The 15,557-nt window shown below is 36.6% G+C and overlaps 1 protein-coding gene across 1 annotated transcript; it reads left to right on the top strand.

Annotated features, from left to right (window-relative positions):
- The first annotated feature begins 14,051 nt into the window (after positions 1-14,051).
- Positions 14,052-15,185, top strand: LOC149792972 (uncharacterized). The gene has a single exon (XM_089968930.1). It carries the CDS (start codon positions 14,052-14,054, stop codon positions 14,886-14,888), a length of 837 nt encoding a protein of 278 aa, XP_089825056.1. The 3' UTR covers positions 14,889-15,185.
- Positions 15,186-15,557: the final 372 nt, after the last annotated feature.

Consider the following 15,557-nt stretch of genomic DNA (forward strand, 5'->3'; position numbering starts at 1 on the left):
ACGTTAGGAATATCCCCTCATTTTTTTAGAAATATCAAAGCTTTTATGTGCATTTTCCCTTTTTCACTCTATATTAGTGCTTAGATTTGTTCCAAACAAAGAAAAAAGAAACGAAACAATTTTAAAAAAAATGAATTTTGAACTCAGATTTCTCTCTGTTTATAATTTTTTCAAGTTGATGGTGCATGACAGATTACATTCGCCTACCTTTCCAAAGTGAGAGACATTTCTTCACATGTCATTGCCTTTGTTAAATTCGGTTTCATTGGTTAGTTATCGGTAATCTTTAATTTTTTGATGCATTTCTTTTTGATAGAAGATTTAAGGCTTTCTGGTGTTGTAACGGTATTTATGTTGTTTAGTCTGTTGATGAAATTATCTATAGCAAAGTGCTTAAGATTTTTCAGTTTTTTTTATTTCAAGCCCTACAAAAGGAGACCAAGTTTGTCTTGAAAGAGGATTGAAACTCTAAATTACACGGGCGTGAAGGAAAACATCGTTGTGTTCATTCTAATCATGCTTGCCGTATCTCTTTGTGTTTTAGAGGTCATATTTCTTCTTAAGTAAATACACGCATCAATAGACGGACAGATTGGGTCATCATCCTTGAGTTTCACTGTACTTTCGGTTCTTTACTTCATACAAACCCCAAATTTATTAGTTTGAAGAAAAAAAAAAGATAACATGCCCCTCAATATTGTAACACGTCTGTTCTGACTCTACCGATGTGAGTGTGAGTGTGTATGTTAAAATCTTTAAGTAAGATATAAAAAAATGGTCAGCTTGAAAACGCGAACCAATACTGTGACGCTCGGTATTTTGATGTGGTAAGAAGAAATGGTACAATACACAAAGAGGGCTTGTAAGTTCACATTCCAGTCTGTCTGCACTGTAAGGGTAACAACGCAAGAGCGTAGGGATTATTATGCCACACAGTCCTAGAACAAAACAATGCATCACCCGTTGTAAGCCATTTCATTGACTATACTTATTTTCTTACCGCGTTCACTTCGAATTGACTTGAGCAGCTATTCACACAGTGACGAGAATGGCCATGCTTTACTGGGTCTATCCTATAGGCGATTTATATAAAAAATATTTAAAAAAATTAAACTAATGCACGAACAATGGTTCCATGGGCGATCCCATGGAAATTGTGTCCGTCTTATTGCAAAATACATCAACATTTAATTTAACCGTGCAGATCGCTAGAACAAATCTCTAATAATACACATTTTGAAAAGTGTTGTGTGACATGGATCGCCATTGTCGCCTGGTGTCTGCTTTCTTATTCGAAAAGAGATCGTTTCGTCTTGACTATAAAAATTTCATTTGACTAAGTTTTACGTACTACTTGAACTCATACATTTCACGTTGTAGGTGTAAGCCGTCGTTCTCAGTTTTCTGGAAGTTCGTTTCTCAGATGTGATACTAATTTGTATGGACCGAACGAAATTTCTTTTGGCGCGAATCAGGACTCGTGGTTTTGTGGCATAAATGGAGAGCATTGATTAAAGCTCAGTTATGTCGTCTTCGAAATCGCTGACACGGATTTGAGCTAACACTTCAAGTCTTGTGTGAGGCGACACGGCACGTCATTGCCTTTTACTTTCTCAATGAAATCGTTTCATCTTATTGCAAAATTACATTTGACTAGGTTTCATACGCAGCAGGTCCCTGTATATAGGGAGAGTGTCTTAGCGTCAGAGTATTCATTCCACTCTCAAACGATCAAGAAGATGGAAGAGTCAGCACAGATCGACCTGCTTGTCAAATATATGCTAAAAGTCATACGAAAGCATAATTCACAGGCGAAAGTGGCAACAAAACTTACTCTTTTGGTCGTTGATTTGATGAGAGTCATACGAAGGTGTGTAAGTGCTGATGAAGTTTGCTATATCTGCAAAGGTAAATGGGTATTTGTCTCCAGAATACCTGCTTCGTCTAACAAAAGTCAAGATACCTAATATCGTTGTCAGGAGAAAGGACACTGGGATTCAGAGTGCCTTAAGATAAAAGAGAAGAAACAGAAACAAGACGAAATAGAGAAGAGGGATTCAGAAGAAGAAGAAATTGAAGACGAGGAAGAACTTGTGCCAGTGAAGACATGGAAATGGAAAAATTGACAATGTGAGCCGATGCGTTGGCCCTGATGTGAAATTTCATACTACCTTCTAAAAGAGAATAGACCAGAAAGAAAACGTAAGTGTCTCTTGGTCTTGACATTGTATAATAAGGATGGCGTGTTTTGTTTTTGCTCACACTTTATGAAATTGTGCTCTTTCAACTTTCTCTATCCCTCTGGATCATGTTTTAGTTAGAATTGAAATGGAAGGATGTTTTCCTTCACGCACGCTCTTTAGGCATGCAAGTCGGTAAACAATAGTCAGTCTATTCATATATCATTTTGTGTCTTGATGTTTCCTAAATCACACACTGATGCCATAAAATAAAGGGTTAAATGGGTTTTGTAGTGTTGGGGGTGGGGTGGGGTGTAGGTGTTTGGCAGAGTTGGTCATTGCAGGTGAGGGCTTAGGTGCTTTCAAAAAACTTTCTTCCTCACTCTGTGTTGATGGAATATAATGGGTTATTTTCTTCACTCTCTGTTGATAGTATATATAAAGGGTAATTTCTTCACTCCGTGTGGATAGTGTATAATGCTTTTCTTCTTCCATCTGTGGTGTGCGTGTGTGTGTGTGTGTGTGTGTGTGTGTTCGCGTACGTTGTGTAGATCGTATATTTGGTTGTTCTTTTGTTTTTTTTTTCTTCTTCCTCCCGAGTGTGGAGCGTATATTTGGGTTTGTATGCGTTAACGACGTTGTGTGGGTAGTATATTTTGGGTTTTTATGCCTTAGCGACGTTGTTTGGATAGTATATTTGGGGTTTGCATGCGTTCGCGTTCGCTTGTATGGATAGTATATTTGGTTTTGTTTTCCCTCCCTTACGTGTGGATAGTACATTTTGGGTTTGTATGCGTTAGCGACGTTGTGTGGAAAGTATATTTGGGGTTTGTACGCGTTAGCGAGGTTGTGTTGATAGTATATTTGGGTTTCGTATGCGTTCCCGTAAGTTTGTATGGATAGTATATTTGGGGTTTGTATGCTTTTGCGTACGTTTGTGTGGATAGTATATTTGGGGTTTGTATGCTAACGAACATTGTGTGGATAGTATATTTGGGTTTTGTATGCGTTCGCGTAGGTTTGTATGGATAGCATATTTGGGGTTTGTATGCGTTCGCGTACGTTTGTGTAGATAGTATATTTGGGGTTTGTATGCGTTCGCGTAAGCTTGTATGGATAGTATATTTGGTTTTGTTTTGCCTCCCTTCCGTGTGGATAGCATATTTTGGGTTTGTTTTCCCTCCCTTCCGTGTGGAAAGTATATTTTGGGTTTGTATGCGTTAGCGACATTGTGTGGATAGTATATTTGGGGGTTGTATGCTTTCGCGTAAGTTTGTATGGATAGTATATTTGGGGTTTGTATGCGTTAGCGACGTTGTGTGGATAGTATATTTGGGGTTTGTATGCGTTCGCTTAGGTTTGTGTGAATAGTATATTTGGTGTTTGTATGCGTTCGCGTACGTTTGTGTGGATAGTATATTTGGTGTTTGTATGCGTTCGCGGCGTTGTGTGGATAGTATATTTGGGGTTTGTATGCTTTCGCGTACGTTTGTATGGATAGTATATTTGGGGTTTGTACGCGTTAGCGACGTTGTGTGGATAGAATATTTGGGGTTTGTGAGCGTTAGTGACGTTGTGTGGATAGTATATTTGGGGTTTGTATGCGTTCGCGTAGGTTTGTGTGAATAGTATATTTGGTGTTTGTATGCGTTCGCGTACGTTTGTGTGGATAGTATATTTGGTGTTTGTATGCGTTCGCGACGTTGTGTGGATAGTATATTTGGGATTTGTATGCGTTCGCGTACGTTTGTATGGATAGTATATTTGGGGTTTGTACGCGTTAGCGACGTTGTGTGGATAGAATATTTGGGGTTTGTGAGCGTTAGTGACGTTGTGTGGATAGTATATTTGGGGTTTGTATCCGTTCGCGTTCGTTTGTATGGATAGTAGATTTGGGGTTTGTATGCGTTAGCGTACGTTTGTATGGATAGTAGATTTTAATTTTGGTTTTATTCTTCGATCTGTGTGTGTGTGTGTGTGTGTGTGTGTGTAAGAACGTTTGTATATTATATTTGTTGGTTTTTTTCCTTTCCCTGTGTGAATAGTATATTTGGGGTTTGTTTTTTCTTCTTCCCTCTGTGGTGTGAGTGTGTGTGTGTGTGTGTGCGTGTGTATTGGTCTCTGTTTGTCCCAATAAAACTCCCTTTATCCCTATCAAATACATTCTACCTACCTACCTACAGTAGCGCGTATTCAGGTCAGCCACTTGGAACACCGTTGCCATTTGTCCCCTAATTTCCAGTACAGTGACGTCACTGACGCTGGAAATTTTGAGACTATAAATATGGACTTGGGGTTTTCCACAGGTTGTAGCTATACATATGATCTAGAGTTCATAAACAGGAACGTTACTCAAGCTGAGGCTATAAAAAGATAGTGGGGTTTTCCAAAGGAATAACCCACAAGTTGTAGCTATAAATAGATAGTGAGATTTCATAGGAATTTCAGCTGATTATAGCTATAAATAGATACATGGGTGTTTATCCACGATCGTCACACAAGTTGATATTGTTGGTAGTTACTAATTTTATCCATTTTAGTCTAAACCATTGTAACTTAGTTTTCGGGGATATGTTTATTTTCCTTTAAATTCTGGGACAATTTCGTCATTTTAGCGTTACTTTTAGTCACATCCATTTTGTCGTTGAGCATTTCCTTGATTATAGCTATTTATAGCATCATTACAATTATGCAAATTTTTGAACACCCCAGCAAGATTTCAGGTTTTGGTAATGCTTTATATATAAATCTCCCGCTTGTACTAGTGTATGTATGTCTCTGTCTCTGTCTCTGTTGTGTTTGACCCTCTACCATCATTGTCCCTAGACAGTCCCACCATGTTCAATTCCTCTTGACGCTATACAGACCCTCCCTGTTTCCATTTCCCATGTTAATTTCCCTTGTCCCTAGACAGACCCAAACTCTATTCCCTGTTCAATTCCCCTTGTCCCTAGACAGACCCAAACTTTATTACCTGTTCAATTCCCCTTATCCCTAGACAGTCCCACGAACTCCCCATGTTAAATTCCCCTTGTCCCTAGACAGTCCCACAATTTATTCCCCATGTTAAATTTCCCCTTGTCCCTAGACAGTCCCACGATCTATTCCCCCATGTTAAATTCCCCCTTGTCCCTAGACAGTCCCACGAACTATTCCCCAATGTTAATTCCCATTGTCCCTACGGTACAAAAAAATTTCTCTAATGTTAAATTTTCCATAGTCCCTACGGTACAACTCTCCAATTTAACATGGAAGTCCCCTAGTCCCTACGTATCCCACTTCACTACTATTGTGCTAATACTCAGTATGTTGTTTTGTATGTCCCTAGCTTTCGCTCCACATGATTGTTTATCATTTATAATTGTTTCCATTCCGCTTTTGATTCTTTTTGCCAGTATTTTACTTAAAATTTTATAGTCCATATTTAAGAGGGAGATGGGCCTCCAGTTTCTTAGATCTTCCCTGTCTCCTTTCCCTTTGTATATTAATATTATAATCCCTTCCCTCATACTTTCTGTCATTGTTTCATTTCTAAGCAAAATGTTATTATATAACCATTATAATATGGGCGAAAACTCACCACAGAATTTCATGTAGAAGTCTGGGGTGAGTCCATCTCCACCTGGGGATTGCCTTTAAGTGAAGGTTTGTACGCTTTTCCTAATTTCCTCTTGCGAGATGAAATCATCACATAAGTCTTTATGTTCTGTTGATATCTTCTCGCATTTAATATCTTGAATTTCCTGCGATGTACATAGTTGGCTATATAATTTTTTTATGTGTTGTTAAATTTCGTCTTTGTCTACAGTTTTCTTATTTCCATTTAATTCGAGGCTGTCCAAAGTCCCTCCTTTCCTTAGTTCCTCCCGTTTGTACAATCCTTCCGCTTTTTTATATAGTTTAGTGTATCATCCTGCCCTTATTTCTTTGCCTCTCCTTTGCTCATCTATTATTTTATTTAGTCTGTCTTTTAACTGTTTGTCGAATTCCGCTGTGTTGTTCTTCTTAAATTGGGGTACTATTGCTTCCTTTTCCAATTTTAGTTTTTTACTTCTTATTTGAGAAATTTAATGGCTATATTTTTGAACTTCTTTTTAAGTCGGTCAGATTCCCTAATTATATGTAAATTAAATTTATTTACAAAATTATTTATTTCTTTTTTTATGTCCTTAACAAATTCTGAATCTTCTAGTATTTTGTTATTAAGTTTCCAGCTTCCTTTACCCCAAGTACTTTTTGACTTTAGTTCTACTTTCAAATATATAAGCTTATGGTCTGATATTTTAAAATCCAAAATACCTGCTTCTCTGTACTTTTTTATTCATCATAATTTGTGCATAAAAATTTGTCCAGTCTACTACCCTTGTTTGTTTTATGGTCATACGTATATTGTTGTCTCAGCATATTTAAAACCATATAAACATCTATAAATTTGTGTTTTTTTGCATGAAATTATTCATTTCTGGTTTAAACCTGATGTCGTTTGTTGTTAATTCACCCCACCCCACCCGTCAATATTTTCCCCCACCCAATTAAAATCTCCCCCTAATATGACGTTTTCCATTGTGTATTTTTATGGTATTTATTTAATTTCCCCAAGAATTCTTGTTTGTGGTATTTGCTCGCAGGCATATATAAATTAATGAAGTGTTGTTTTTTTTTTCAGTTACTATGTGTAATAATCTGCCTTTAAAGAATGTCCCTTCCTTTCCCAGTTTATTCCCTTCGTAATCATTTGTTACTAATACACCGTTTAATATATCTTCTCATAAGGTTTTAAGTTCATTATTGAATCCATTATGTGTTTCCTGTATCAGTAATAGGTCATAAGTCAAATCTTTATCAAATTTAAGACTTTTGTCTTTATGGACGCCATTTACATTTATCGACAAAACTTCGAAGTTTTTTCCCTCCATTTTTTGTCTCCTCCAGGTTGCCGCTGTGATTGTTAATAATAATTTTTTTCCCCTTTTTTATATAAATATTGTTCTAGCTTATATTTCCTTTAGTTGGTTTATGAAGTTATTATGTAGCTATTATTTGGGGGCACTGGTCTCCCCTCCCCCAGAACTGCTGCTTAGAGGGGTTTCTTCCCCCGATGTAGTGAGTCCTGTGCTCCGCTTTCGTTTTCAGTCCCCGTTTCAAATCTATCGTCATCGTCATCATTTCCATTTTCACTTTATACTTCGCTTGTCATCTCGCAGTCATCCTCATTTTCTTCCGCTCTTTTCTTTTTGAGCTGTGTTTTTGGCATCTTGGTCTCATTTATTTTCGGTTCTGTACTCAAGGTGTCTTTACTGTCATTCTCCATCTTTTTCCCTTGGGGTGAATCCTGGCCCGAGTCTGCTTTCCGTTTTTTTTCTGTTTCTTCTTGGTAGTGGGGTAGATGCTAGGGGTTTTATGCCTATTAGGTCATTGACCTCCTTTTCTGTTAGGCTTTCATGTCCCTCTTGTCCTTCCTCCTCTATTAGTCCCTGGAATTTGTTTCTAAGTTCTTGGGGCTCTCTTGCCGGAGTTTTCAATTTTCCCGTTTTATTTGGGCTTAGGATGTTGCCTCATTCAGGGTTTTTTGTGTATTTTCTCCGATTTCTGATATATCGACTGCTGGTAGCTGGTTAATTACGTCTTCTTCATCCTAATTGTTATTGTTATTGTTGTTGTTGTTGCTACCGTTTTCTGTTCTGACTTGTCTTATCAGGGTGCATACTTGGTCTTGTAAGTCCATGTTTTGGTAGTTTGGCATTGCAGCGGCTTTACTTGCATATGTTTCTGCTTTTTGTGCTGTGGGCTCTGTTGGTGGGTGGGGGCACTCCCTGGGACCATGGCCTGTTTGCAGACATCTTGGGCACTTTCTATCGTGTTCAGTGCCCCTGTACCAGTTTTTGAGTCTGAATCCAAGGACGTAGAAATACATCGGCATTTTCCTGGCTTCTTCTTTTGTCATGTAGAGTATTCCACCCCCAGATTTTATTGGGGCGCGGGTATCTTCTCCCGCCGAGTCATACCAAAGACATAAAAATGGTACTAACAGCTACCTCGCTTGGCGCTTAGCATTAAGAGGTTAGTGTTAGGACTGGTCGGCCTGATGTCAGGATAATATGCCTGGGTGGAACGTCATGCCACATTATAATACTCCAGTTCTAAAGAATAAACAATGACCTTTAAATCAACACCAAGAATGCCTAAATCTAACTGTTGTGTGCCCACCAAGAGGAGACAGGGAAAATAATGCTCTAAAAATAGACTGTTACTGCATTCGGTACTGAACCGGAACTAATAACTGTGATCTCATTCTATATGGAATCGGGTTACAATTAATACTTCCAGTTCAGTACCCACGAATGTAGTTCTAGTCTTTTTTAGAACATTTTTTCCTCTCTCATTTTGGTGGCGATAGAAGAGTTTTATTTGTGCATTTTTGGTAGGGATTTAAAGGTAATTGTTTATTCTTGATAATATGAGCTCAGGGTGTTGTTGTCTGTGTGTATTTTGGCGACAGTGCACAGTGAGTAATAAGGCCTTGGTGATGATCCGGAAGTGAAATCTGTGTTCTGTTTACATGCTGCTATGTTGACAGTCCAGCATCTCAAATTAAATTGGTATAAAATCTTTATTATTAATGATAGGCACATGAAATTTGAATATGTTATGTATATTGACTTTGAAAATATAAGAATGAAATTAAAAGTAAAAAAGTAATTTTTATTTTAAAAATTTAAATAAAAATTTAAAAAAAATTTTAAAAAAATTAAAATTTCCCTCTAAAATACACATATATAATATTTTTTGGAATCATAGTAAATGTTATCAGCATGTATATATTCCCACACCACATACAAGCTCCAGTGTTGGATATTTGTCACATTTTGTCAGAGAAATATCGTTGTAAGTCAAAATGAGTCCTTCATTTAAAGTAGACGAAGACAAAGTTTTAATTTGTATTGGCCATTCAGACTATTTATTAGGGGTCCAAGCAGTTAATTTATGTGTTTTATGATAGGGTCACTTCCCGAGTAACACACATCTGCTTGTATAGCCTTCAGTAATTGTTTATAAACATAGTTATAAGGTATTTAGTGGGAGGACAGTGATGAAAACTTTATACTAGAACCTACTCAAGTTCTCTACTAAATCATTTTAAATTGTATGAGAATGAAATACAGCTCAAAGGGATAAAATATGCTTTCCCCAGGTATATTTACCCTTGGATGTAAGAAAACAGCAAAACGATGTAAGTTGAACACAAAATGCATTCCATTTTATTGTTCAGTTTGGTTAAGATATTGATTGGTGTAGTGCGCAATTGTGGCCTACATGATGTTATGGGAACTCTAATGATCCATCTTGCTTTATGCATTATTAATTATTAATAATATTTGTTAACTGACACTTTAAAGATTACATAAGAAATATTCAAACAGATTATTTGAATTTAACTTTGTACAACTGATCTTAACATGGTTACATATCCCACATTAACAAATATCCATCCATTTTAGAATGTTTGGGATCAAAAGTTCACATTCAATACATCATATAGGCTGACATTATACCTTTGGTGAATCTGTAAGGCACTTTTCTGGCTGTGTGCACTGAAAATATCCCAAAATGTTATTTTCATCATGAATATGCCTATTTATGGTAACATATTTCAATTTAGTACTTTGACAGAGTGCGGTATTGAAGCATCAGCTGATATCTGATTCCACTGAATCAATGAGCTTAATAATTGGTAACCAACACTCTTAAAAATACACTATAAATCTTCAAACAGAAAATTTGAATTATGTTTGCACATTTGATCTTAACAAGTACATTGTATATGTCCCACAGATGCAAATTTCCATCCTTGTTTACAAGTTTTGGGGATCAGAATTTCACATTTAGTTGATGATATAGGATTTATTGGTACCTATAGTTGATCTGTGTGGTCACATCTGGCTGTATTCACTTGCAATATCCAAAATTGTTATTTCCCTCATGAATAACTTTGCTTATAGTAATATATTCTAATTTAGTACATTGTCACCTGACTTTCCTGTATACTGGTATGTACTAATGTTTGCACCAATGATCAAACCTCACCGCCCCAACATTGCCATAAACTTTATGATACATAGTATACCTGATTAGTTATTTAACTTGTAAATGGCTAAATGTGCTTCTAGAAACCTCATATAATTTTAGGATGAATTTATCACTTTAATACATGGCCATTGCTTCACATTTCTGAGTGTCACTCTGTCAAGTTTAATATTTTCCCCCATGCTTGCTGCCTTAATGTTATTTTGAAATCACCATATCTAACACATTTTAACTTCATTTACATAGATCTTACTGCTTTCTAGAATTAAGTGAAACATATTGTATCTTTTCAGGTTTAGCCTGGTATCTGGAACAAAGTGTTAGAGTTGGATCAGCTTGGAAGCTCTCCAGTAGTGCGGTGGTGATAGCAAGGTTTCACAAGGGCATGTGCAGTGTACTGCCATAAGTGACCAAGATTAGTTCATATCACCACACTGATATATAGCACCTCAAAGACATGGCTTAGGTCTTCATGAGAGAGATCAGCACCATTTTCAGTAAGGTAGAGCATCCCTAGAAACTGTTTTCCTATCCCATTGCCACCTTTTATAGCTATCGACATTGAAATGGAATGCATTTTTGCTATAAAACATGGTAGTGGTCCCATCAGAACTTTAAATCTGAATGTGCTATTAGTTATGGAAACAACTGCCTAAGTACCTGACACAATAAATGTGGAACATAGCACCTGTCATTGTTTCTTTAGTGTGTACACCTATATGCATCTGGACAGGCATATTGCGGTTTGCTGCCAAAATCACTATTAGCTATGTTGCTTCACTACCCCTGGGAAAAATGTTATCAGTTGTACAGACCCAAACTACCATTTGTTTTAAATACCATTCATTACTCAACTTTTCTGCCTAAAATTTGTCAAACTGTTTTAAAACTTGTATGAAAATTTAAGTTTTCAATAAAATTTAGTTTTTAAAATTTAAATGTTTATTTAATTTTCCATTAAAATTTATTTATCAATATTTGTAATTTTCAAACATATTTTCAGACAGTTTTTAGACAGGGCTTATCTTATATTACAATTAGGTTTTTATTGCATTGAAAAATTCCTATAATTAATGAAGATATAGCAAATTTAGTTTTGGTTTCTCAAGAGCACTTGGACCAGAACTTGCATCCTGTGGAACACCAGCACTACATACTTTCTGACAGGTGTCACGTGTTTTGTTTGCAAGGAAATTCAAAAAGACTTCATGTATAAAGTTGAAATAGGTATAGCATGCAAATATAAAAGTTTGACTAAAACTGGCGTAAAACATGGGGCTTGTCAGGAATCGGGTTACAATTAATACTTCGAGTTCAGTATCCACGAATGTAGTTCTAGTCTATTTTTAGAACATTTTTTTTCTCTCATTTTGGTGGTGATAGAAGAGTTTTATTTATGCATTTTTGGTAGGGATTTAAAGGCAATTGTTTATTCTTGATAATATGAGCTCAGGGTGTTGTTGTCTGTGTGTATTTTGGCGACAGTGCACAGTGAGTAATAAGTGCCTTGGTGATGATCCTGAAGTGAAATGTGTATTCTGTTTACATGCTGCTATGTTGACAGTCCAGCATCTCAAAAAAGAGCGGGTCAACCTTTGACAAGAACTTCACCGTGAAGTCATCTTTGAAGGTATTTTAGATTAACATATGATTTGCACTGATTGTCACACAGTGGAAAGGTCAGGACTGAGAAACAAATGTAGAGAACATATAGTAAAATTAATTGTGTTCTATGTCCATATGGTTATTACCAAATACCAATAAGTTTTTAAACTGTACGCATTTGTGTTTCGGAAAGATTTGCAGGAAAAAAATTCAAAATATATGGTGGAATGTGTGTTTGGATTATAGGATTATAGAAAATTGTATACGAAAATGGATATAAATTACATTCATTTGCATCACAGGCCCAAAATACTCCAATGCAGTACCACTGACACGACAATTAACGCTTTTCTAAAGGGAAGCAACTACTGTATACTTATTATAATATTTTTCTTCTTCTGACAAATCGCGGTCACAAAGCCGGAGAGTTAATAATTTCGTTTTTGTATCACCAACAATCCGCCCTCCCTCCATCAAAACCGAACCAACATTTATGGAATTATATCATAATTTGCTAGTTACAGTTCTACAATCACAAACTCCCGCGCGCACGTGAACGTCAAGTAAGTATCTTCTCAGAAAGATTGGGTTCCAGATCGGTCAGGCTTTTGACCTGAGAGATAGCAGCTGAGGTTACGAAATGCTACTAATTTGTTAATGTTATTTTAATCTGGTCAAAATTTGTTTAGTTTTTGTTTATTATGCAATAATGTTTGTATAAATCAAAGAATATCTGCATATAATAATCAGCCCAGAAGTAGGCCGGTATTTGATTATTTACCATGGGCGAAATATCATCTCATTCTCTCGTGATTTATAATAGTTTTCACTTGTATCCGTTCCATACTTAAAAGATACAGGAATACATTTTTGATATCGTAGTCTTGTGTATAGTGGAAGTGAAAACGAGTTCTTTTAAAGTTTTTGTTCTAATTTGGGAAAGATATTTTCTATATGCACCACACGGTATACTCATACAAGCTACATATACCACCGATAAGTTAACAAAATCACCGATGTTGGAAGACCCGATATAAAGCCACATATTAAGACTGACTTTCTAAGCGTAGCTATCATTTTGCTTCATTACATAAGTCATATTTGGGCCCTAACAAAAATTAAACTCGTGTCGCAAGTAACGCCATCTATCGCTTAACTCTCACGCACCAGCGTCCCAAACCACACGGCAATGCACTCATCTGAAGTTGGAGGATGGGATCAGGTCGAAATTAAAGACCCAAGCTGCACGAGAACTCACTCGCGAGACAAACGGAAGTTTGGAATTCGCTGTCTGCACTAACCCACTAGATTTCTTTTTAGGACTAAATTTCTATTTTGAACATTATTTCTATTTAGGAATGCAACATATGTCTATGAAATTATGTTTATAAATTGGAACCAAGATACGCTACAAGGCACATATCTCTAGATACAAAATCCGTTTGGATGCCTGATTATGTTAGCAAGAGTTAAATATAATGACGTAAATATTGTCAAACAGTTTGTGAGTTTTGTGTTTCCGAGCCATAACCAATTAATTTGTGACAGTAAAACTGATTATTGCACTGTACAGCTTGAAATAAGTTCTAGACAAAAATACATCATAAAACTTGCAAGCCCCTTTTATGGGTACATAATACGTGTTTAAGCAAATTAAAGGTAATCTATTTATGCTTGGCATTTTATTTTCGTAAGATGGCTCAAATCACGTGCACACATCTTGTACCATCAAAGACTGCTCTTGTAAATCCATTTTTTTTTATTGTCCCGGGAATAAACTAATTGTTATATAAACCCTTCTGCAATTTCAGGAAGAACCTTGAACGTGATAGGCCACACCTGATTGAGAATCCATCTGCGCAGATGTGTCGAAGTCGCAGCATGGCAATGGTTTGGCTGTTACCTTTTGTCTGCCTTTTAGTTTACTTCTATCTCTATTCTGAAGCTTTCGAGAAATGCAACACTTATGCCGCGTACATGTTCCTAAGGGGTGGTCAAGCTATAATTTCGAACAACAATTCACTCACAGCAGTATATTTTTTTAAAGATAACATAACGGCGCAGTTTAATGATTCATCCATCAGGACTTTAAACAATACTTTGTCTGTCTCAACAACATCCTCTACCGCTACAATCAATTTTCAGAATATATCAGACCCATGGACAAATACTATAAAAGAAATGTGTCAAAATCGGACACGCCCGCTGTTGACATTGTTTACAACCTGGCGTGAAAACAAAGACAAATACACCGTTCATAATATAACTTCACTGAACTGGTTATCTTTAAGACCTCTTGTTGTCCCAGTGGTATTCACAAATGAAACGTCCCTAACCGAGGAATGCTCGCGGAAAGGATGGAGAGTTTTGCCAGTGAGGGCAACTGCCGCACAAGGGGCCCCAGTTCTGAAGCACATGTATCTGGACGTGATGAAAAGGTTTGATTCCGAATTATATGCATTTGCCAATAGTGATATATTGTTTACAGACAAGTTGGTCGAAACGCTACTCGCAGTTCTTGAAGATAATTCGACGTTCATAAGATATATTTTAATTATTGGAAAAAGAACCAATGTAAATAATTTAACGATAAACGAAGGATCGTCATGGAGCGGATTAGAAAGTGTTTCAAAGAAAAGAGGAGAGTTGTTTGATAATTTTGCGGAGGATTACTTTATCACATCAGGATCATATCCATGGAAGGATATACCAGACGTTGTGATTGGGCGGAAGGCGTACGATAATTGGCTAGTACTAAATGCGCGGAGGATGAAGCACCGAGTAATAGATGCTACTGAAACTATATTAGCTGTGCATCAAACAACAGTAGCAGGTAATTTTGAAGGGTCAAAACATCCAGATACAAGTTACAATCACAAGCTGTTAGTGAAATTATACAAAAAGGTACCATATACCGCCGGATATACAGACTGTGCTGAATTCATTACAAAGAAAGACAAAATGAAAATTATATTTACTCGTCGATTGAAACTGTCACGACACTGCAATCTCCTGTGAAAGTGGTCAACGTTGGATGAACTATTTATGAGAAGGGAAACGTGAATCAGACGCAGAGCGTTTAGTACTTGAAGTTCATACAACGTAGAACGATAATCGTACAACAGTCAATGATAATCAGTGATAATCAGAGTTTAGTATTTGAAGCGCGTACAACAGACTGATAATCCGAGTTTAGTATTTGAAGCGCTTACAACAGTGAAACTCGGAGTTTAGTATCTGAAGCGCGTACAGCGTACAATATTTTTTGAACACAGGATCTGCGACACACTTGTAAATATAATATATGGATCCTGTCTCGTATTCAAAGGAAACTTCAAAAAGCAGAGAGAGAGAGAGAGAGAGAGAGAGAGAGACAGATTCTTTAGTGTGCTGTCGAAAGCCAGTTCAAATGTATTAATAGGAAGTATGCTCTACCCTACACCATTATAACCCACCATTTTACACCGTGAGTTATGTATCATTTTCGTGTTTTTTCATCTACGGTCGAAAGTTACAGAAAGGAAATTAAAGACGTGAAGTGATGATTTCGATTTTGTTTTACATGGTTTGTTCAGTGACATTGAAGATTTATTCTACAGACTTCGCCATTTGCCCCATTTGTTTTACATGATTCGTTTATTATATATGCGCTTGGTCATTAATATTTCCCATTGTTCTGCATGATTT

Source organism: Sinohyriopsis cumingii, chromosome 8, assembly GCF_028554795.1.
Source record: "Sinohyriopsis cumingii isolate HCF-2022 chromosome 8, ASM2855479v2, whole genome shotgun sequence".
Taxonomy (NCBI): domain Eukaryota; kingdom Metazoa; phylum Mollusca; class Bivalvia; order Unionida; family Unionidae; genus Sinohyriopsis; species Sinohyriopsis cumingii.

Coding starts and splice junctions, on each gene's coding strand:
- LOC149792972 (XM_089968930.1), top strand. CDS start 14,052: ATGTGTCAAAATCGGACACGCCCGCTGTTGACATTGTTTACAACCTGG.